Here is a 23,391-nt window from a genome sequence, read left to right on the forward strand (position 1 = left end):
TCGTTTGCGGCGGCGGCTGAGGACCCCGGCGGCGGCACGAGCACCGGATCGGCCCGCCCGTCGCCTCCCGGCCTCGGCTCTCCTCAGCTCGGCACGCCGCGGCTCCTCCTCAGTCCTCTCGATCCCTCGCAGCCCGGCCCCGGCCGCCCGCCTCCGCCGCCGCAATGATGATGATGGCGCTGAGCAAGACCTTCGGGCAGAAGCCCGTCAAGTTCCAGCTGGAGGACGACGGCGAGTTCTACATGATCGGCTCTGAGGTAGCCCGCGGCGCGTCTTCGCCCTCCGGCTCCGACCCCGCGGCAGCCTCGGGGCGGGTCTGTGCGCCGGGAACGCGCGTCTCCATTCATCGCCGCGGGCGGGCGGGCGCGCGCGCGGGGTTGTAGGAAGGGGCGGGGCGGGGCCTGTCTGGCTCCGCCCCGCGCACCTCCGTGTTCAGGGTTTGCTTACTCTGTTCGCTGCCAGGGCTTAGGGCAGCGCGAGGAGCCGCTGGTTCCGCCCTGAGTTGGTACAACTCCAGGCAGCCGCCGAGAAACAGGATGTTTCGGTTAGCCCCTGGAGCGCCTGGGGGAGAGATTTTGAAAGCTTCCCATGCACCCCTCTTCTATTGCTACATCTGGGATCCTGAAATCGCAGGTTGGAAACGGGGGCTTACTGACGTCTCATCCCTCACTGTGTTGGTTATTTCTATTTACCAGTGAGGAAATAAGGAGGAGGATGCTTGCTTTTGCGTAGATAAGGCCCCAGTCCCTGAGCTAGATCAATCAGCAGTTCAGAAGAAATTGACACTTGGACTATCCTGAACTTACTCTGAATTTTGAGGGAGAGATTCTAAATATTTTCAATTCTGAACCAGAAGTGACAGCATTTTTTTGAATCAGCTGGACAGCTGACTTTAGGAAAACCCTACAGTTGGTCTTTCTGTGGGAGTTTGTACTAAAAACTAAGCTTTTTTCTAGATTACCTCAAACTAGCCCTGTTTGATCCAAAGGTAATCCCAAGCTAGTGTATATTCCTTTTTTTTTTTTTAAATTGGGGATATGCAGTTCAGATGTGCAAATACCCAAGCTGTAGAGTCTTTCCTGGGTAATGAGTTAAGTGCCAATCCTGGAGAGCTAAAGCAGTTACAAGACGCCCAGGGTTGTTTCTCCTTGTAGCAGTGTTCAGTATCATATGCCAACATTTCATTCCCGTTTTTAAAATAATGGGGGATTTTTTCCTTTGCGATTGAACATAGCATGAATGAATGGAGCCTCATGATGGTCACACTGAGGCTTTCAGGATACCCTGTGATTCCTGGCTTGTTACAATTGTATCAGGTTAGGAGACCAGTATCGTCAGTAGCATCAGGAGTTTATTGTCCATTTTTCAGCAACTTTTATAAAACAAAAAGGGCAGGATTTATAAATCAGTTTTTCACATTATCACATCAGTGCTGTTCTTCAGACATAGCAGGGAAGCGGAGTCCATGCCTGTCTGTGTGCCACAGCTCAGTGACCTGTAGGAAGCGCCTAAATGCAGGATACAGGGCATTTGAGGAGTTTCCTTTGATATTGGGCACATTATTTAAAGAAGCCCTTATCTGATCTAATGGACAGGAAAAGCACTCAGTTTGGCCTTGACTCTGAGTGGATGCTCCTTGAAAAGCAAGCTTTCAGTTATTAGGTGGAGTATATTGAGAGATGGGAAGAAGGAGGCCTGGTTCCAGCCCTGCTCTGCCTCCTCACTTTTCTCATGTATGTGAGATGCTTAGACTCGATGGTCTCTAAGATCTTACCCATAACACCTCTTAGTTTCTGGAAGGCTAATTGTAGGCTTCTTTTTCAACCCTGTTGAGTGAGAATCGTCCTGAGACCCAGTCTTTAGAACCTAGATGGGCGAGGGGAGAGGCATCTGCTCTCTTGGGCCGGGCTGAACAGTTGTCAGATCTCTGGAGGTCTGCAAAGGATTCAAGATCAGGAGGCTGACTATTGATAACCAGTAACTCCTGTCACAGCATTGGGTAGAAGGCCTCTGGGCCCCTTCCCCTTGGAAAACAGACACCATATTCAGAGAGGTTGGGTCAGCCACAGTAACAGCCCCAGGGCTGCCATTCCTCGTCTGTGGAGCGGCTCTGGGGAGGCATCTGCAGTTGCAACAAACGTGTGTGTCCCTGTTCTCCTGCCGTCTGCGTTCACCAAGCCAGAGTCACAGAGCTGAGAGCACCCTAAGAAATCCCCAGGTTCACACCTTCGTTGTTTTTTTTTTAAGATTTATTTACTTATTTTAGAGAGAGAGCACGAGCAGAGTGGAAGGTGCAGAGGGAGAGGAAGAGAGAATCTCAAGCAGACTCCCTGCTCAGCATGGAGCCGGACTCGGGACTTGATCTCACGACTCTGAGATCCTGACCTGAGCCGAAACCAGGAGTCGGATGCTTAACCGACTGCGCCACCCAGGCGCCCCAACCGTCATATTATGTTTGGGACACTTGGCGTCAAGAGAGGGTGAAGGCCGGTTTAGGGGAAAGCCAGGAAGGCAAGTCCTGGTCTCCCAAGTTCCAAAGGGGTCTTGGGAAGGATCTAGGTGTCCTGGAGCCCTACAGGACCTGCGAGGTAATGGTGGGGGGCATTGTTGTCAATTTCTTTCCAAAAACCTAGTGGAAACTATCCATTTGCCCTTGGATGATAATGGTACTCAAGCCAAATAATGCAGAGAGGGGTCTGTGCCTTCTGTGTGGAGAATGAGCAACTCGCTGTGGCCACTCTTCTGTCAGGCAGTTCAGCAGCCCTGGTTGTCGATCATAAAAATCTTTGATTCATGAAAAAGGGAGAAACCCATTCTAATTTAACAAATAATATTGTGCTGGGTAGGTAAATGGGAAGAATAATAGAAATGGTCTCCATGGGGCAAAGTTCAGAGTTGCTGCATGTTTGACGGATGAGTGAGGAGACCCAGAAAAGGGCTGTGCTTTGTGGCCCTAGGTGGAGCCACACATGGCACTCGGTCTACTGACTGTCCCCTTCCAGGGGACCCAAGTGGTCACTGTCTGTGAAATAATCGAGTTTTTTTTTTTTTTTTAAGATGTTATTTATTTATTTGACAGAGAGAGGGAACACAAGCAGGGGGAGTGGGAGAAGGGAAAGCAGGCCTCCTGCTGAGCAGGGAGCCCGATGTGGGGCTCGATCCCAGGACCCTGGGACCACGACCTGAGCCGAAGGCAGACACTTAACGACTGAGCCACCCAGGTGCCCCAGTAGTTGAGTTTCTTGACAAAAACTTGGAGACTAGATTTCTTTTCATTAAGGAAGTCATACTTTGAGTATCCGGTACAGACAAACTGAAGCAGTTGTTTGGGGCAGCAGTGATTTATATAGCAATATGCTGATTGCCAGTAAGTGCTTTTTAAACTCTTTGGAAAATTCCTTTGGTGTTCCTGGTTTGAGTTTTGTTACTAAACAAAGCCAACAGGGGCTATGGGGAAAATTATCCTGCATCTGTCTAAAATTAAAAGACCTTTTTGGTGTTTATTACATCATAAAAATATCAAAGTCTATTCTTAAGATAAAAGAAAGTCAAAGAGGCCTTACATTTCTGGAAAGGGCCCGGGATCCTTAGTCTAAAATCAAAATCATCACGAGCTTCTCAGTGAGCTCTGGGGGCCTGCCTCAGAAGCGTCTGGTCAGGCCTTTCAGAACTTGGTCCTGTCGTCAGGATGCAGATGTTATGGCCCCTGCCTAGAGGGGCAGATGTGGGCCAGATGTGCACTGCTGTTGAACCCTCGATGTCAGCAGAATGTGTTTTTATGGCTGCAGAAAGCCTGGTGCCCGGAGGCTAACTCGTGTTCTGCTTGTCACTCAGTCGGGCAGAGCCTCTGCACCACAACCCTCTCTTTCTGTGTCGAGACATCACCCTCATAATGAGCCTTCTTGCTTTACTCATAGGTGGGAAACTACCTCCGTATGTTCCGAGGTTCTCTGTACAAGAGATACCCCTCGCTCTGGAGGCGACTAGCCACTGTGGAAGAGAGGAAGAAAATAGTTGCATCGTCACATGGTAAAAAAACAAAACCTAACACTAAGGGTGCGTCTTCACGAGGGTTTGTAAACCTGTTTCAAAACCACTCGCTTATGTCATGAAGATAAAACGTTTTCACTCCAGAGTGTCTTCACTGCAGCCGTGACCTTAGTGTGGCAGGGAGCATCCGAGGGGCAGGGTCGCCCCGGAGCTCGCCGCGCAGCTCAGGCGAGAAAGCGGCTCCAGGGAGCTGGTGGTCCCTTGTCAGGTATTTTCAGCAGGGCCAGCGGGGGCGTGAGGGCGGCGGGGCCATGAGGGCGGTGGGGCCGGGACACGAGTGGGTGCTGTGAAGACATGTTGGTCTCAAAACGTTTTAGGAATGCTGTGATGCTCTGCCATCTGCCGTGGGCTTGTCGCCATAGTCACCCTCCATGCAGCCCGAGCGGCGGGTGGTGGCCCCAGCTCCCACTCCCCTCTGGGGCTTTCACCGCTTCGCTTCCCAGAGCACATCCATCCCGTAGCACCTCATTCTGACGACCAGCGTGCTAGTGCTCATGTGCATGTCCCTGCTCGGTGTGACTGAGGTGTGCCTGGGGCTCGCTGGCTGAACTGCCCGACACTCGAGAGCTGAGTGGGCTTTGGCAGCGGCAGCTCTGCGCAGGCCCAGAAGATGCTCTGCAGACGCTTGGAGGGCTCCGACGGGAGCGTCTCCCCTTACCTTTCGGGTTGGACGCGGCGTGGCGTTTGGCAGGTGGCGAAACTGCTTCCGCTTGGCAGTGGCGCCTTATAGAGAGCTGCCCAGGCCTGGGTGAAGACTCTGCCTGAAGCTGTGCATGCGTGTGTGTGTGTGTGTGTCTGTGTGTGTGTGTGTCTGTGTGTGGACGCGCGTGCGCGCACGTCCGCCTGTCCTGTTTGGTTGTGTCTGTAGGTACTGCTGTGGTCTTGTCCACTGTGGGCAAAGTAGTGGTTCTTTTAATGCAGGAGCCGGAGCTTCTTTTTTTATGTGCTGCTATAACATTGTCACTCACTTGCTTTAAAAAGTCTCCTTTTTTGTCCTCCCTCTGCCCCCCCGCCCCCCCAAGTGGAGCACCAGTCACTAACGCAGTGAGTTCCTAGCTTTGCTTTCACCCCCGCAAGCCTCAAGTGAAGTCTCAGTGGCTCTTCTGCCTTGTGCTTTGGAGACACGTTCCCCATAACCGATTTGTTTCTCCAGGAGAAGCCAGGCTGGATGCGCAGACAGGTAGCAGCTCTTGACCAAGGTTCCCTAGAAGAGCTATGGGTCGAGCTGCCTAGAACCTGTCCTGCTTCCCAGACGGCGTGCGTTGACTGGCACAGGGCCGGAAATTGACGTTCGGTGTGAAGCAGCTCTTTCTAACTCTCTGGGCTCTTGTTTTAAAAGAAAAGTATTTTTCATCTTTCATTCCATCTCTCCACTTTGCTTCGTGTCGTGGATTGCCGTGGTGTCAGACCTCTTCCCACTGGTGGTATTACTCTGGAGCCTCCTTCCCACCCCGCCCAGAGGACCTGTTGGCTGTGCTGTGCCGTGGCTGCTGCCGCCCCGGGCGCTTCCTCTGTGCCCCGAGCCGGTGCTCCTGGCACAAATTAGCATGAGTCAGTCCTCTGGGAGTGCTTCTTCAGTAGGACCCTGAAAGCACTCCGTCCAGATTGCCCTTTTGGAAGAGGCCAGCATTTAGCAGTAGTAAGGTTGACACCTGCTTTTCCCTCCTCGTGCATGTGAGGACCTCGATGTGCTGCATCCACTGGCTGTCGCTCCTCGCTGCCCCGCCAGCAGGGTGACCGCAGCGGCATCTCTGCTTGCAGATCACGGGTACACGACCCTGGCCACCAGCGTGACGCTGTTAAAAGCCTCAGAGGTGGAAGAGATTCTGGACGGCAACGACGAGAAGTACAAGGCGGTGTCCATCAGCACGGAGCCGCCCACCTACCTCAGGTAGTACACCCCCGGCCGGGGCATGCTCTCGGGAGACAGCCGCAGGTATTTTTCTCATACTCTAGAACTGATTGCGATTCAGTTGAACTGAAATACTTTCAAAGGTGTATTTATTTGAGAATGAGAGAGAGTGCGCGCACAAGTGTGCACGTGCACATGCAGGGCGTGGGGTGGGGCAGAGGGAGAAGGAGAGAGAGTCTTTTTTAAGCAGACTTCCCTCTGAGCTTGGAGGCGGATGCCGGGCTCGATCTCAGGACCCGAGATCACGACCTGAGCCGAAACCAGGAGTCAGAAGCTTGACTGACTGCTCCACCCAAGCACCTCTGAACCAAAATACTTTTAAACACTTCACCCACTGTGCTTACAAATTGTCTTAGCCAGGTTTCCAAGTTTCTTCTGTATCTTTGGAATTTCTAAGAAACATAAGCCAAGTCTTGGGTTCTGGAAAGTCATTAGGAATGCTTTGAAAGTGGGACTAATCTGTTCGAAAAATGAGTGGCCCAGATAAATTCACAAAAGAAACGAACAATAGCTTTTAAGATTTATTTATTCTTTTATTTTAGAGAGACAGAGCACGCATGTGCAAGCCTTGTGGGAGGCGGGAGAGGGAGGGAGAGAATCTCAAGCATACTCCGTGCTGAGCGCAGGGGGACTCAACCCCATGACCCCGAGATCATGACCTGAGCGGAAACCAAGAGTTGGATGCTCAACCGACTGAGCCACCCAGGTGCCTGTGAATGATAGATTTTTTTTTTTAAGATTTTATTTATTTATTTGACAGAGAGATAGCGAGAGCAGGAACACAAGCAGGGGGAGTGGGAGAGGGAGAAGCAGGCTTCCCGCCGAGCAGGGAGCCCGATGCGGGGCTCGATCCCAGGACCCTGGGATCATGACCTGAGCCGAAGGCAGACGCTTAACGACTGAGCCACCCAGGCGCCTCGAATGATAGATTTTAATATAGAAGCTTAGAACCTTTGAAAGAGTATTTACAGTAATAATTAGGTAAGTAATTGGAGGGTGGTTACATTATAGAGTCTGTTCATTCAGATTTATTTTTTAATTTTTTAATTTTTTCATTTTCATAGGTAGTTTTATTTGGTTTTTACACATTCACATTTATAAGAGAAACCTGGATACCCCGGTAGCTAAATAGGTAAAGAGTGGGCCCCCCTGGAAGCACATGGAGTAAACAAATAGAGGAGACGATGTTTGGCCTTGTGTGATGTTAAGAATTCAAAGTAAAAGAAAATAAATGACTAGCGACAAAGAATTGGGGAAGGTAGGATAGAGCTGGCGCACTCAGGCACCCTGCAGAGGCTTTGTACAAGGCCATGGTGATGACACCAACCTGTTTTTGTTCTCTGGCCCATTAATGTCACCCCTGGGAATGTGTCTCAGACAAATAATTTAAAAGGCCACCACCACCAGCAGAAATCATCATATGCACCAAGAGGCACTTGGTAGCATCCTGAGTAATGACGGACAGTATGGAGCCACTTGAGCATCCAGCCTTAGGGAGAGGCTTGAGTGAGAGAACGTGCAGCCAGCTGAGTAGACTAGGGTGTGACAGACTAGGCTATAGACCAGGAGAGACTATATCCTCGAACCAGATAGACTGGGACATAGGTAACTGTTTAGGTCATAGTTAATTAGACTCTGCGGCAACCAGAAACATGGTTCGCGTTAGTGAGCTGTGCAGGATACCTCCGTTACCCTCTCAGCTCTCAAGAACACATGCATTTAGATGCACAAAACCCTGGGGACACTGAGGGTGGGGGGAAGGAGGCTTATTGTTTTGAGTGATGTGGTTATGGAAAAATCATTTCTTTCCAGATTGTCTTTCAACTTTACTATTGGGTCGTTTTTATAATCCTCCCCCCACCCCCACCTAAAGGTGACACACCCCACCTGGCCAGTGTTAGAGATGTGTGCTCTGCAGATTCCTCTTTCCCCGAGGGATGTGGTAAGAACATAAGGACGGCTAGACTTTCCTAGGGAAGTGGCAGAAGGAAATCATGTACATATGGCTGGGGCTTTCAAGTCTGCACATGTCAGCCAGGAACCTTTTATGGGGCAGTAAACACTTCTTGAAGATTGTGTCACGTGAGGAACAGCTGAGGGAATAGAGTATTGTAGTTACCCCAGAGCCCAAAACTACTGGGAGGCAGGCACCTGAGTGGCTTCATCGGTTAAGTGGCCAACTCTTGGTCTCAGCTCAGGGCTAGATCTCAGGGTCGGGAGTTCCAGCCCCGCATTGGGCTCCTTGCTGGACATGGCCTACTTAAAAAAAATAAATAAAACTGCCGGGAGGGTTGGGGGTAGAGGTTGAGTGAAGCTGCTTTCCTCGGGCCCTGTGCTCAGGAAGTGCCTTCCCACTGCCCAGTCAGCTCCACAGGAGGACTGGCACCCCCCCTCCTCGTCACTGGAAAGGTAGGGCAGAGGCTGGATATCCCCTCTTGGGCAGACCTGCGTGTAGCAGAAGAAGGGTCAAATCCCGCCAGATTCTCGGATTCAGTGTCTGGCTCCCTCACTGTGTCTGGGACAGGATTTGCACGCTGCTTGAGACAGCTACCTGACAGAGGGGCGTGGCTGAGCCGCCCAGGCCTGGGAATGAGCGAGATCTCTGCTGAGATAAGGCAGCATTTTTCTGGCAGAGGGGAAGCCTCGATGCCAGCTCTAGGAGCCTCAGGAAAGAGGTGGTGGTCTTGACCTGAGGTTCCCAAATACAGGCCCCGCTGCACCAGCATTGCCCAGGGAAGTTGTAAAGAACTTGTATTCCTGGGCCTTCCTCAGGCTCAGAGATTTCCTACCAGAAATTTTGCACTCTTAACATGAGTCTGTGTAGCCAAGATTCGAAACCACTGGCCCAGATGGACTGTGGTAGGGGACCCCAGCCTTGCTGTCCTGTAAGCCCTGCCCGAATTAGTTCCACGTTCCTCCTTCTCCTGGGCCTCTGGTATGTGGTAAGGCCGGTCATCAGATGAGAGTAAGACGTGGGTACGGGGGACTTGAGAGAGTCCCAGCCGAGTTTGGTACTGTACATCTCTCCCTGCCCCACCCTTAGAAAAGGGGCGTTCTGGAACTATAGCATGGGAGACGAAGGTGGTCCCAGCTTTAGAAAAGGAAAGAGTCAGAGGGCCTGGGGCCCGGCAGGTCATGGCCACTGCTTCTGCCTTCCACCACCCCATGGAGAGAAGGGCTGCTAGCCGCGTCTCCCCGCCCCTCCTTGGGGACAGTGATGGGAGGGAAATCGCGCAGTTGCTGTCACGTTCTCTGAACGGTAGCCCACAGTTATTGAAGGAGATGTGGTACGGGTGTTGGGGATATAAAAGCAAATGACACACAGTCAACGCTGCCCTCACATTGCTCAGACTCACCAGGGAAGGTGGCCCTGAGGATGATAAAGTGATAACACAGGGCATAGTGGGAACCCGAGCACTTGTCTTTCAACCCAGCCCAGCCCTGGAGCCTCGGTTTAAAACAGCCTTTTGGTATTTTCCTGGTAGTAAGAGGAACCTGTAATTTGCAGAGAAGAGTGAGCCCTTTTATGGTATGCTACTTGAATTACTTTGAGCCTCACTTTCTAGAAAGTTTTCACTAACACAGCTTCTCATCAGCCCTACTGGTCTGGAAACCTGGAAGCCAGAAGCGTTGCCTTGTCCATCTCAAGCTGGCCTGTGTACCTAAAAGAATAGTCTGATCTTGTCTCTCCCTTCTTCAAACTCCTCGGGGACTCCTAGCCGCCTGCCGAGTGCAGTCAGTTCTCATGGAGCATGCCAGCCCCTGGGATTGGGACCCTCTCCTTGTCCCGCCTCTCCAGCCCCAGCCAAGCCCACAACCTATCCAAGCTTCCTCTCTCCTGCCACCTGTGCGCTTCTGGAAATGCCCTACCCCCCACTCCCAGTGAGCCCCAACTCAGTGCGTAAGGCTCCACTCCAGGGTCTGCTCCCCTGGGAAGCCTCCTCCTCATGTACATTCCCTGCAGAGGGGATAATGCTTCCATGGAGTCATGCCTAGCACATACCGTGTTATACTGCGACTCGTGTGCTGGGCTGGGCACTGTTCTGCTATGTCTGAAGCCCCTCTGCACCCTTCCCCTAGCACGGGTGCCTCTGAATGGGTGCCAGTGGGAGCCTCAGGAGTAGACACGTGCAGAATCCAGGGTGCTTAGGGGTCCCCACGGGGTCCTGGAGCCTGGCAGGGGTGCAGTGGGTGTCCACTGACCATGACTTGGAGGCTGATGGTCAGTAGTGGGTTCCTAGACTGAGCAGGGGCATTTCTCGTGTCTCCCCAGGGAACAGAAAGCCAAGAGGAACAGCCAGTGGGTGCCCACCCTGCCCAACAGCTCCCACCATCTGGATGCTGTGCCCTGCTCCACGACCATCAACAGGAACCGCATGGGCCGGGACAAGAAGAGAACCTTCCCTCTGTGGTGAGCATGCCTCACCCCCCCACGGATTCCACCTCAGTTTTAGCTTCTTCCCTCTGCCTTGACCTTGTGTTCCCTAAAACACTATGCTGCCTTCTTGAAACTGTCCCTTCGGCTTCTGGGACAGCCAGTCTCCAGCTTACTCCAGCCCCGGGCTCTGCCTGCTTTAGTCTCGCTGCTCTCTCCTGTGTCCCCAGCGCCTCCAGTGGGTGCTCCTGAAGGTGCAGCCCTTGGATCTTGTGGTTTGAGATGCCATCCCCCTGACATCCCTACTGTTAGTTCCCTGTGGCTGCTGGAGCACATCACCGCAAGCTGGGTGGCTTAAAACAACACAAATCTATTTCTTATGGTTCTGGGGGCAAGAGTTTCAGTGCAGCAAAATCAAGGTGTTGGCTGGACCCCACTCCCTCTGGAGGCTCGCGGGGGGAAGCTGTTCCTGCCTCTTCTGGCCTCTGGTTGCTGCCAGCATTCCTGGGCTTGTGGGTGCATCAACAGTTTGTGTCTCAGCGGGTCACAGGGCCTCCTCCTCTGTGTATGTGAAATTGTGCCCTGTCTTCTCTTAAAAGGACGCTTGTGATGTGATTTAGGGTTACTTGCGGAATCTTCTCTTAAGACCCTTAATTACATTTGCAAAGTTCCCTCCCCCGCCTTTTGCCATATAATGGTCACAGGTTTTAGGGATTAGCACTGGATATCTTTTGGGAGGCATTTTTTCAAGTTTCCACTTTCATCTCTGCAGCCCAGCCTCACCCCTACATGCTGTCCTCGGGTGTCCGTCACACACTGCTTGCAGACTTGTCCAACCCAGGACACAGTAATCCCATCCTTCCTGCACTCAGGATGAAACCCCAGAACTTCCTCCTTCTCATGCCACAGAGCTAGTCTCAGCAGATTTCTTCCTTCTCAACGTGCCAAATGTTTGGAATTGGACCGCCCTTGGCCAGCCCCCACTCAGGTGTGGGCCCCCTTGCCCAGGGCAGATGGCACCACTCCTGTCGCAGGTCTTCCAGATACCCTGTCACGTGTCCGCCAGGGAGTCCTCATAGCGGCCACCGCTCTCTGGCTTCTTCTCTTGCCACCCTCACTCACCCTCAGGCCCATGAGCCTCCACGCTGCTTTGAGAGCCACCCAGAAGCTTCTGCCCTTGGAGTTCCCTCTGCTGAGAGCTCACTCCTTGCCACCGTCTGCATGGCCGAACCCCTTCTCCCTCTTCCTTCCCGTCACTATTTGAATGTCCCTTTCCCAGAGCTGCTTCCCCCTCTTTAGAATGGCCACTCCTTTCCCTTTCCCTGTCCATGCTTTCCAGAGCATTGGTGTCTGGCATACAGTGTGTTTTCCTCATTTATTTGTCTGTTATCTGTGCCCCTCCTGAGAGCAGGTCTCAGCCGTCCGTATTCCACAGACACCCTTAGGGTCCCCTTACCCTCCAGCATTCCCCCATCTGCCTCACCACCCCAACCTGTTCCCTCTTTGTCTGCCTACAATACAGATATGACCTGCCTTGCTCTGGGTTCTCCTGGGGCTCCCTCAGGGTAGAAGCTGGATTCCGTAGCCTGAGGTGGAGAAGCATGGGTACCTGGGTACCTGGACACCCTGTAGCTTCTCTGCGTCCTCCACGCTGCTCCCCCCACTCCTCCCAATCTGCACCCCGCCTTCGGTGTTCTTGCTCTCGCTCCCTCAACAGCTCCTCACCGCTCCTGCCCCTTGGCTTTTGCTCAAGTATTTCCTCTTCTGGAAATACCCTTCCTTTCCTACAGTTTTCTGTGAAAGTTAGGCCTGCTTTGGGGCTTAAATCTCCTTTCCTTTGGGATACGTCAAGGTCATCTCCCGCTACCCAAGGCTGCAACTCCCTCTCCCTTCCCTGTGTGCCCTTGAAGTGTGGAGCTCTGCCCTTGTGGCCGCAGGACCCCTGTTGGCTCGTCTCTGCTGGCTCAGCCCTTAGTTGACAAGTTGCCATAAGAAGTAGACTTTTCCCCTCTGGCCAGGTTCGCAGTGACCAGCAGCGCAGAGAGGGAGGCCCTGAGCGTGGAGACACACAACACCCCTTGCTGACTTTGCTGCCACTTCTCTTCCAGCTTTGATGACCACGACCCAGCTGTGATCCATGAGAACGCATCCCAGCCTGAGGTGCTTGTCCCCATCCGGCTGGACATGGAGATCGACGGGCAGAAGCTTCGAGATGCCTTTACTTGGAACATGAATGGTACGTGGGCGGTTGGGCTGTGCGCAGCCCAGGCCCGGCTGTGGTGCGAACAGTCCTTTTTCTTGACTACTGCTCGTTGGGATCCTGGACTCTGAACGCGACATTCAGAGCCTCGTGGCATAGATGGGGAGGGTGTGGACTCTGGGTTCAAATCCTGCTTCTGCCTCCGTTTCCTGTGGGTTGGGCACATGAGCCTCAGGTTCCTTCCTCTCCCAGTGAGCTTGGGTGGGTCAGGGGCCAGTCATGATGCAGGCTGTCTGTCCACAGAGCTCGATGATGACCTTGATGCTGCTTAGACCAGTTTGGCCGCATGGCCCTCCACGCACCTCCCATCAGCCCTGTGCACCCCTCTGGTCTTTCACGATGCTGTGTGTGTATGTGCTCGTACCTCTCTCGGCCCCTCGAGGTCTGCCCTCACTCTGTCTGTTCTTCCTCTTCCCATCCTCGCTCCATAAGTCCCGGGTCAGGTGCCTGCTCTTGCCTGGCTCCCAAAATCTGAGCATGACTCCGTGCAAATGAGCAAGCGAAAGCATAGGAGATGTTCGCCAGAGCGTGTCGTCCTTATCTCATGCAGGAAGGAGGATTGCACCCGTGCTTATTTTTTCTTTATTGTTTTCCTGAATCTTTCAGACTTTTTGCAACAAACACATTATTTGCATTCAGACCAAAACCAAACAACAACAATGAAAAAACCCAGTGAGTATCATTTTTAAATGAAGAAAAGTTGAGAATCCCCGGAATCTCACCGTCCCTACTAATAGTTTCCCTGCCAGTCACTTGCACGTGCAAACATATTTAACAGAGTTGTAGTTATAGTGCAAGTATAATTTTATTTTTCTTTGCTTAGAAGTATCTTCCTGGTTTCTTTGGGCTTCATAATTGGCGCACAATTTTCTGATGAGTTGTAGCGCCTCTGTTTGCTAAAACTCCTTCTGCTATTAGACGTTTCCAGGGCAGAGAACATAATCGCTAACAACTTTTTTCTCCCAGAGGGCATTTCCTCATGGAGGAACGTGTGTAGTTGTTGATACGTGGTTGCCTGGAACTTTCTGGAGGCATTAGCCTGCTTCCTTTGGTCATGTCCTGGCACTTGATGTGCCAGGCCTGAGTCCAAGGGCCTCTGCCCAACTCTGGGAACAAGGCCTGAGAGCCGGGTGCCTGTCCTCCAGGGCCCATGGGTTAGCTGGCGAGAGAGGATGTGGCCAAGGGGAGATGTGATAGGGGTTCCAGGACGTTGTAATGAGTGTAGACAGGGCAGGCGTGGTGCTCTGGTGATGCTCCAACATGGGGACAGGACAGCTGATGAGCGCCAGGCGGTGGCCTGTGCCGCACATTTCTGTTACACCATTCTCTGCTCATCTCAGCTGGCGTTTGTTAGAGTTAATTGTTAATTCATCTTTCTCTCTCCCCATTTCAATCCCTTCAGGTCAGGGAACATGTTTTTTATCACTGCTTTTATTACAACATTTAGCGTAGAAACTGGCCATAGGCCATGGCATGGGAACTTAGCTGTTCCAGTTGACTCCCTACACGTATTATCATGTTACTTTTCTTTCGATAACATGTAGAAAGCTCAGACTATTTATACTCCCACCCTGGTCCAGAAGGGATAAGGCATCTTACATGAGAATGCTTGGTAGGAAAGAATAAAGCAAATGCAAAAGATGCCGTGAGGAAAAATTGGATGAAGCGGAAAATGAAATGAGAAGATACAAAATGAAGCCAGTGCTCTGGGTCATATTCACAGTTCAGTAGGCGTACGTTGCGAGGGCAGGGCATGACGCTCGGCCCTTTAGAACCAGGCAGAGAGCGACAGGATGATCAGTTCTGCGGTTCCCAGTGTGGTCAAGATGAGCAGCCACTCATGGGTCAGAAGCCACAAAATCACACATAGTACTTGAATCCAAGAGAACCTTTCCCTCTGGCCCTCAGGAGGACACAGTATAATTCAGTGAAGACCTATATCTGTCTGGGAACCCTGCCATGAGTTTCTCCAGGCTGTTCCTCAGAGGAGTTCTCCGGTAACATACCATATCCCCCACGAAGTATAATTTGTACAAACCCTTGGAGAACCAAAATAATTTTGTTCTGTGGACTCTTCCTCAGCCCACAGTGGTATTTAGCATATCTAAGAGCTGTAATTCTTAACTGGTGGTTAGGAAGCTGTGCCCCTGGCATGAGAGTTAAAATTGCATGTTCAAAATCGCTGGTGTTTTTCATGGTCATATCTAATTTACTTTGAAATTTCAAGTAATCATAAAGGTGGGTGTGAGACATTTTATCACAAAGGGACTAAAAATGTTGAGCGGCATGAATGAGCTACATGTCCTTCAGAACCAGGACATTCTTCATAACCAGGATTTGTCTCCGACAAACTTTGGGAAGGTATCTGTTAACAACGAGTTCAAGGTTATCTTCTCTTAGAAGGACATGAAAGAGAGCTTATCTGTGAGTTGCTGGTGAAGTATGACATTACTGTCTCAATAGCCAGCCTCCTTGGGGTATGTTGAAATCCTCCAGAAAGGATGAGCTGCTGAACAAGAACACATGGATGCTAGTATGGCCCCACCAGGGGATGAGGGGATCCCAAGGCAGGGCCCTGAGCTGCCTCAGGAGAAGGTGTGGAATCTGCTCCTGCACCCAGGCCAGGGGTGACCCGGGCCCCGCAGGTTAACTCTGCCAGGCATGGCTACAGGAAGCAGGTTCTAGAGATTTGTGTCCATGTGTTCACTTTGGATGCCTAAAATCCCCAAATGACAGATTCAGAAAGCTGAGTGGATCCCAGCAATATAAACCCAAGGAAATCCATGCCAAGACTCATCTTAGTTGAACTTCTGAAAACTAAACACAAAGAAAAGATCTTGAGAGCCAAGAAAAAGAACACCTGACTTAGAGGGAAAGACCTGGGATGACAGCAGATTTCTCATCCAAAACCACGGAGGCTGGAGGAAATGGCACATGGTTTTTCGAGCCCTGGAAGAAAAGGACTGCCAATCTTGAATCTTACACCCAGTAAAAATATCCTTCAGGAATGAAGGGGAAATCCTCAGATGAAGGAATACTATCGCCTTTAGATCTAACTAAAAAAAGGGAGATGATAGGGCGCCTGGGTGGCTCATTTGGTTAAGTGTTTGCCTTCGGCTCAGGTCATGATCCCAGAGTCCTGGGATCGAGCCCTGCATCAGGCTCCCTGCTCAGTGGGGAGTCTGCTTCTCCCTCTGCCCCTCTCCCTGCTCGTGCTCTCACTTGCTCGCTCCCTCTCAAATAAATAAAATCTTAAAAAAAAAAAAAAGGGAGATGATAAAAGAAACTGGAACATCAGGAAGGAAGAAAGAATATGATAAGCAAACGTACGGGTAAATATAATCTTTCTTACTTCTCTTGAAATTTCTAAATTATTTTTAGTAGTTGAAGCAAACGTGGTAATGCTGTCTGATATGGTTCTAAATGTATGTAGAAGAAATATTTTAAGATACTTATAAATGAGGAAATGTAAAGGGACATGATGAGAGGTACGGTTTCTATACTTTATTTGAATTGGTAAAAATGAAGAAACCAGTAGACTGGTAAGTTATGTGTATATGATGTTACATAGAGAAGGGCACTTAAAAATTCTACACAAAGAGATATACTCAGAAATACTACAGATAAATTGAAATGGAGTCCTAAAAAATGTTCAAGTAACCCACAGGAAGGTAAGAAAAGAAAACAGGAAAAACAAAAACAAAGTGGCAGATGTAAGACTTAATATGTCAGTAATTACCAGTTAAAAAAAGCAGAGATTCTCAGAGTGCAGTTTTTTTTTTTAGTATTTTATTTATTTATTTGACAGAGAGACACAGTGAGAGAGGGATCACAAGCAGGGGGAGTGGGAGAGGGAGAAGCAGGCCTCCCGCGGAGCAAGGAGCCCGATGTGGGGCTTGATCCCAAGACCCTGGGATCATGACCTGAGCTGAAGGCAGATGCTTAACGACTGAGCCACCCAGGCACCCCCAGAGTGCATGGTTTTTAACACTTCATTTTTTAAAGTAACCTCTACACCCGACATGGGGCTCGGCCTCACAACCCCGAGATCAGGAGTCACATGCTCCAAGAACTGAGCCTGCCAGGCACCCCTGGCAGAGTGCATTTTTTAAATGACCCAATGATATATTATCTACAAGAAACTTATTTCAAATATAATGATTAGGTAGGTTGGATGTAAAGTCATAGGAAAAGATACGTCATGCAGGCATTGATTAGAAGAAAGCAGAAATGGTAGCGTTAGTATCAGATAAAGCAGACTTAAGAGCAAAGCAAATTACCACAGGTAGAGAGATTAAATACAGTAGTACCCCCTTGTCCACAGGGAATATGTTCCAAGGCCCCCAGTGGATGCATGAAACTGCAGGTAATGCCAAGTCCTATATATACTATGTTTTTTCTTAAGCATTCCTACTTATGGTAAAGTTTAGCTTATAAACTAGGTACAATAAGAGATTAACAACAATAACAGGACAATTATAATATTGTAATAAAAGTTGTATGAATGTGGTCTTTCTCAAAATATCTTAGTGTACTGTATTCACCCTTGTTCTTGTGATGATAGGAGATGATAAAATGCCTACATGATGAGATGAAGTGAGGTGTAGGATTAGCCTACTGTGATCTTCTGATGATATATCAGAAGGAGGATCATCTGCTTCCAGACCAAAGTTGGCTACAGATAACAGGCTGTGGAAAGCAAAGCCACAGATAAGGGTTGGGGGGACTACTTTAATGATAAAAGGGTCAGTCCACCAAAAAGACATAGCAATCCTAAGTATGTATGCACCAAACAGCAGAGCTGGGAAAGATGTGAAGCAAAAACTGATAGAACTGAAAGGAGAAACGGACAAATCCACAATTGTACTGGAGACTTTGACACCTCTCTATCTCAACAACTGAGAATAACTAGACAGAAAATGAGCAAGATGATATAAACCCAACAACACCATCAACCAACAGTATCTGGCATTTATAGAACACTGCGTCTATCACAGCAAAATACATATTTTCTTTAACTTCATATGGGACGTATACCATACAAACCATGTCATGGGTCATAAAACAAACGTCAACAAATTTAAAAGAATTGAAATTTTAAATTATGTGTTCTTCAACCAGAATGGACGCAAATGCTTGTTAGCTAAATAACACATTTCTAACTAATTCATGGTTCAAAGAGGAAATCTAAAGGGAAATAAATGTATACATGGACCTGAATGAAAATATCACATACCAAAATTTGTAGGATATAGCTAAAGTAGTACTGACAGGGTAATTTGTAGCATCAGTGTTTACAGTAGAAAAGTTTGAAATCTATAAGCTCCCACTTCAAGAATTGAGAAAAAGAAAAGCAAAATGAAACCAAAGTGAGCAGAAAGCAAAGCATAAGAGAGCAGAAATCAATGAAATTAAAAACAGAAAAACAGGGGAGAAAATTAATGAAATACACATGATAATTTGAAAAGCTCAGTAAAGCTGACAGACCTAGCAGGACTGACAACAAAAGATGAAAACAAAAATTATCAAATTCAGGAAAGAAATGGGCTATCATTACAGACCCTGTGGATATCAAAAGGGAGTACCACAAAAGCTCTACACACATAAATTTGACAATTTAGACAAAATGGAGCAATTTCTTGTAAAACATATGCTAACACAGTTCACTCAGTATCAAATAGATAATTTGAGTTGCCCTATCACTATTAAGAAGTATGATTCATAATTTAAAAACCTCCCCAAAAGGAAACTTCCAGGCACAGATGGTGGCTCTGGAGAATTTTACCAAACATTTAAAGAAGAATTAACATCAATTCTCTGCAGTCTTTTCCAGAAAATAGAAGAGGGAACACTTCCCAATGAATTTTACTTTTTTTCCCCCAATGCATTTTATAAAGCTCGTATTACCTTAATATCAAAACTAAAGACAGTACAGAAAAAGTAAACTATAGACCAGTATTCTTAATGATTATAGACATAAATCCCCCCCCCCTTTTTTTTTAAGTAGGTTTCATGCTCAGTATGGAGCCCAACGCAGGGCTTGAACTCAACTCCAAGATCAGGATCTGAGCTGAGATCAAGAGTCAGACACTTAACCGACTGAGCCACCCAGGCACCAGGACACATAAATCCTTAACAAAACATTAACAAACAGAATTCAGCAATATAAAAAAGAATTATACACCATGACTCAAGTAGGGTTTGTTATTCCGGGGATGCAAATCTAGTTAAATATTTGAAAATTGATCAACATAATCCACCATATTAACAGACTAAAGAAGAAAAACCATGATGATATCAATTTGATGCAGAAAAAAAAATTGACAATACTAATTCTTGATTAAAAACTTTAAGAAAAATGGGAATAGTGGGAAACTACTTCAATTTAATAAAGAGTATCTACAAAATATCCTATAGCTAACATATTTAATGGTGAGAGACTGGATGCTTTCTGCCTATGATCAGGGACAAAGCAAAGATGTTTGCTCTCATCACTCTTGTTCCTAGCCAGTGCAGTCGGGCAAGAAAATTAAATAAAAAACATACAGATCAGAAAGAAATTAAACTATCCCTGTTTGGGGGCGCCTGGGTGGCTCAGTCAGTTAGGTGGTTGACTCTTGATTTTGGCTTGGGTCATGATCTTGGGGTCCTGGGATTGAGCCCCATGTTGGGCTCTGCACTCACCGGGGATTCTGCTTCAGGATTCTCTAACTCTGCCCCTCCCTCTGCTCACACACTCTCTCTAAAATCTTAAAAAATAAATAAGTAAACTGTCCCTATTTGTAGATGACATGATTGCCTACATAGAAAATCCCAAGAGATCTACAAAAAATCCTGCTAACACTAGTGATTGAGTTCATCACAGGATACAAGATAAACATGCAAAAATCAATTGTATTTCTGTGTACTATTGGTGAACACATGGACACTCAAAAATACATTACCATTTATATTCACTCAATAAGAAAAGGAATACTTCGGGGGCACCTGGGCAGTGCATTTGGTTGAGCAACCAATTCTTGGTTTTGGCTCAGGTCATGATCTCAGGGTTGTGGCATTGGGCTCCACGTTTAGTGCAGAGTCTGCTTGGGATTCTCTCTCCCTCCGCCCCTGCCCCCCACCCCATGCACACACGAATTCTCTGTCTCTAAAAATAAATAAATCTTTTAAAAAAGAAAAGCAATACTTCGGTGTAAATCTAACAGACATGTATAGGACTTGTATGCCAAAAACTACAAAACACCAATAAAATTAATTAAAAAGATCTAAATAAATGGACAGGCATACCATTTTTATGGATTAGAATACTCAAGATGTTAGTTCCCCTAAATTGATATGCAAGTTGGATGCAATTCCTGTGAGAATTTCAGCAAAACTTTTTGTGCATATAGACAAAATTATCTAAAATTTATATGGAAAGGCAAAGGAACTAGAATAATCAAAGCAATTTTGAAAAAAAAAAAGAATAAAGTAGGAGAATCAGTTTCCCCAGTCTCAAGTCTTAATATATAGCAACAGTAATCAAGACTGCATATTAATCTATAATTATCTCAAACTAAAAAGTTTAATAATGTTCTGCACATTGTACTCATAGGGTGCTTCATAGGGCACTTCAGCTCCATGCTGCAATCTCCGAAATTAACTATGCTTGCTTGCTATATGAGTTACTGATCATAGACTGGCTGAGTGTTCTGGGTCTGTCCTGATGGTACTGTTAGGATGGCTGGTCTCTAGCCCTTCTGGGCTAGTAAGGAAATAGTGGGGTAAGTTGTTGAGCAGACCTGGTTCTTGATGATGGAATCATGCCATGTACCAATAAGGGGATTCATCCTTGACTTTCTTCTTGTCTGTGGCTCATCCCAGAAGTGGTGTGTGGCTGTTAAATTTGGGTTACAACAACAGGGCAGAACAGAGAGAAAACATTTGACCACATGGGACCTTGCTGTAATCTGGCCAGTTGCAGATGGCCCCTGCAAGTTCATACCTGGTATGGCTATATTTCCAGGATCCAGGGTCCATTTACACCTGCATATTTGTCACCTTGTTATGTGTATGTGCTGCCCAGAGAGTCGGAAACTGAGGGAAGGTCCATAAAAAGCCACAAGCGGCCTAATATCTCAGGGATTTCTCTACTGGGGAGGAAGTTGGTGAATGATTGTGTGCCAGTGGGACACTGACCTCAAAGTGACTTATCTGGAAGGAGACTGTGCTATTTTGCTTGGGCTTCCATATCAAAGTACCAGATTGGGTGGCTTAAACAACAATTTATTTCCTCTCAGTTCTGGAGTCTAGAAGTCCCAGATCAAGGTATCAAAGGATTGTGTGTGTGGAATGAGGGCCAGAAGGGGGTGATGCTCGTCCTGTGCTTCCTCCCCCAGCCCCATGTCTGGGAGGGTCACCCTCAGTTATCATTCTTTGTTGGGGATGTCTAGCAGAGGAGGAAGGGGATGGGGAGGCTAGGGCCAAACATGGTGAAGTTAGGTCCTGTAATCAGCTGGCAATTCCTGATTTCAGAGAAGCTGATGACCCCTGAGATGTTTTCAGAAATCCTCTGTGATGACCTGGATTTGAACCCACTGACATTTGTCCCAGCCATCGCCTCTGCCATCAGACAGCAGATAGAGTCCTATCCCACGGACAGCATCCTGGAGGACCAGTCAGACCAGCGTGTCATCATTAAGGTGGGCAGCTCTTCACCGTGCTCCGGGGTCTTCCTTGTCCTGGGTGGGTCATAGGGTGCTGAGAGTACATTGAGGCCTTGGACCCCCCTGGTTTTGGGTCCATGCTGTGGGATTGGACTTCTGGAAGGCTGCCTTAAAGGTAGTATGTGGCTGTTTACCCCAGGAAGGGTTGTGGGCTTTCTGATTTCTCTGAGTAAGAGTTGTATTCTGGATGTATTCAGGGCACCGCCAGGTGTTGAACAGAGCCTGGGTGATACAGAGGAGATGAAGCCAGATGCCAGGCAGAGCAGGGAAGCCCACAGTGAGATGAACAGCAGTGTGACACTCTTCCTGTGGACTAGCTGGGTCAACCACACTTCCCACTGTCTAGTAACCCACCTCAGTTCTGGAGGAAGTTGCTGCCTTACCCGTTGTGTTACAGGTAAAGAGGTTGCCACATGGAGAGGTTACACATCACCTGCCCCATACTGTCCAGCTGATAAGTGGTAGTGCTAAGATTTGGGCCTTAGGCCTGCCTGCTGCAGAGCCTGCTTGGTGTGAGGTGTTATCTCATCGTGGCTTTGGTTTGCATTTCCGTTAATTAGTGACATTGAGTATCTATCATGTGCCTATTGGTCAGTTGTAGACCTTTGGAGAAATGTGTGTTCAAGTTCTTTGCCTTTTTTTAATCAGATATTTTGTTCTTTTGTTGTTGAGTTTAACAAGTTCTTTATATATTGTGGATATCGATACCTTATCAGATATGTGATTTGCAAATATTTTGTCCCATTGTGGAGGTTGCCTTTTTACTCTTTCTTGATAGTGTCCTTTGATGCTTAAAAGTTTTTATTTTATGAAGTACAATTTGTCTTTTCATTTGTTCCCTGTGCCCTTGGTCTCATATCTAAGAAATCACTGCTAAATCCAATGTCATGAAGCTTTTTTCTGTTTTCTTTTAATAACTTTATAGTTTCAGCTCTTATATTTGGGTCTTTCATCCGTTTTGAGTTAATTTTTGTAAATGGTGTTAGGTAAGGGTCCAACTTCATTCTTATGGATGCAGCTAGCCTCTTTCCCCAGCATCGTCTGTGGGAATGATTGTCCTTCCCACATTGAGTGGTCTTGACACCCTTGTCAAAAATCATTTGCCTGTATATTTGAGAGTTTGTTTCTGGGATTTTGTTGGTCTATATGTTTGATTTATGTCAGTACCACACGGTTTTGATTACTGTAGTTTCTGAAATTAGAATGTGTGAGTCTTCCAACCTCGGTTGTCTTTTTCAAGATTGTTTTGATTCTTCAGGGTACTTTAGATTCAGTTTAAGTTTAAGATGGGTTTTTACTCTATTTCTGCAAAAAACATTGTTCAAATTTTGATAGGGATTACAATGAATTGTAAATTGATTTGGATAGTCTTGACATCTTAGTAATACTCAGTCTTCCAATCCATGAACATGGGATGTCTTTCCATTTATTTATGCTTTCTTTAATTTCTTTGAGCAGTGTTTTGTAATTTTTGTTATACAAGTCTTTCACCTCTTTGGTTAAGTTAATTCATAAGTATTTTATTCTTTTTGATGCTGTTCTGAATAAAATTGTTCTCGTAATTTTTTTTTCAGATTGTTTATTGGTTGACGTATAGAAATGCAGCTGATTAGTTGTGTGTTGACTTTGTATCTTGTTGCTTTGCTGAATTTATTAGTTCTAACAGTTTTTTGTGTGTGTAATATTTAGGGTTTTCTACATATAAGATCATATCATTTGTAAATAGAGGTAACTTTACTTCTTCCTTTCCAGTTTGGATCCCTTTTATTTCTTTTTCTTACCTAATTTCTCTGGCTAGAAATTCCAATACTGTGTTGACTAGAAGTGGTTAGTTCCTGATCTTAAAGGAAACGCTTTCTGGTTTTTACCATTGAGTATGATGTTCATTGTAGGTTTTTCATATATGGATTTTATTATGTTGAAGTAGTTTTTTTCTTTTTGTAGTTTGTTGAGTGTTTGTATCATGAAAGTTTGTTAAATTTTGTCAAATGCTTTTTCTACATTGAGGTGGTCATGTGGTTTTTCAGTCTGTTAATATGGTGTGCTACATTGGTCAGTTTTTGTATTGAACTATCTTTGCATTGCTAGA

At 47.4% G+C, this 23,391-nt stretch overlaps 1 protein-coding gene across 3 annotated transcripts in view; it reads left to right on the forward strand.

Moving 5' to 3' along the window:
• The window catches only part of SMARCB1 (SWI/SNF related BAF chromatin remodeling complex subunit B1), a 35,775-nt gene continuing 12,384 nt past the window's right edge, over nucleotides 1-23,391 (forward strand). For 2 of the 3 annotated variants that reach the window (XM_036076489.2, XM_078060702.1), the window contains exons 1-6: nucleotides 1-257; nucleotides 3,918-4,056; nucleotides 5,812-5,941; nucleotides 10,236-10,373; nucleotides 12,446-12,573; nucleotides 21,112-21,278. In XM_036076489.2, the coding sequence (XP_035932382.1) occupies nucleotides 165-257; nucleotides 3,918-4,056; nucleotides 5,812-5,941; nucleotides 10,236-10,373; nucleotides 12,446-12,573; nucleotides 21,112-21,278 (795 nt within the window). In that variant the 5' untranslated portion in view covers nucleotides 1-164. The remainder of the gene's footprint in view (nucleotides 258-3,917; nucleotides 4,057-5,811; nucleotides 5,942-10,235; nucleotides 10,374-12,445; nucleotides 12,574-21,111; nucleotides 21,279-23,391) is intronic. The other variant, XM_036076490.2, reaches the window with a different exon arrangement.

Source organism: Halichoerus grypus, chromosome 13 (assembly GCF_964656455.1).
Source record: "Halichoerus grypus chromosome 13, mHalGry1.hap1.1, whole genome shotgun sequence".
NCBI lineage: Eukaryota > Metazoa > Chordata > Mammalia > Carnivora > Phocidae > Halichoerus > Halichoerus grypus.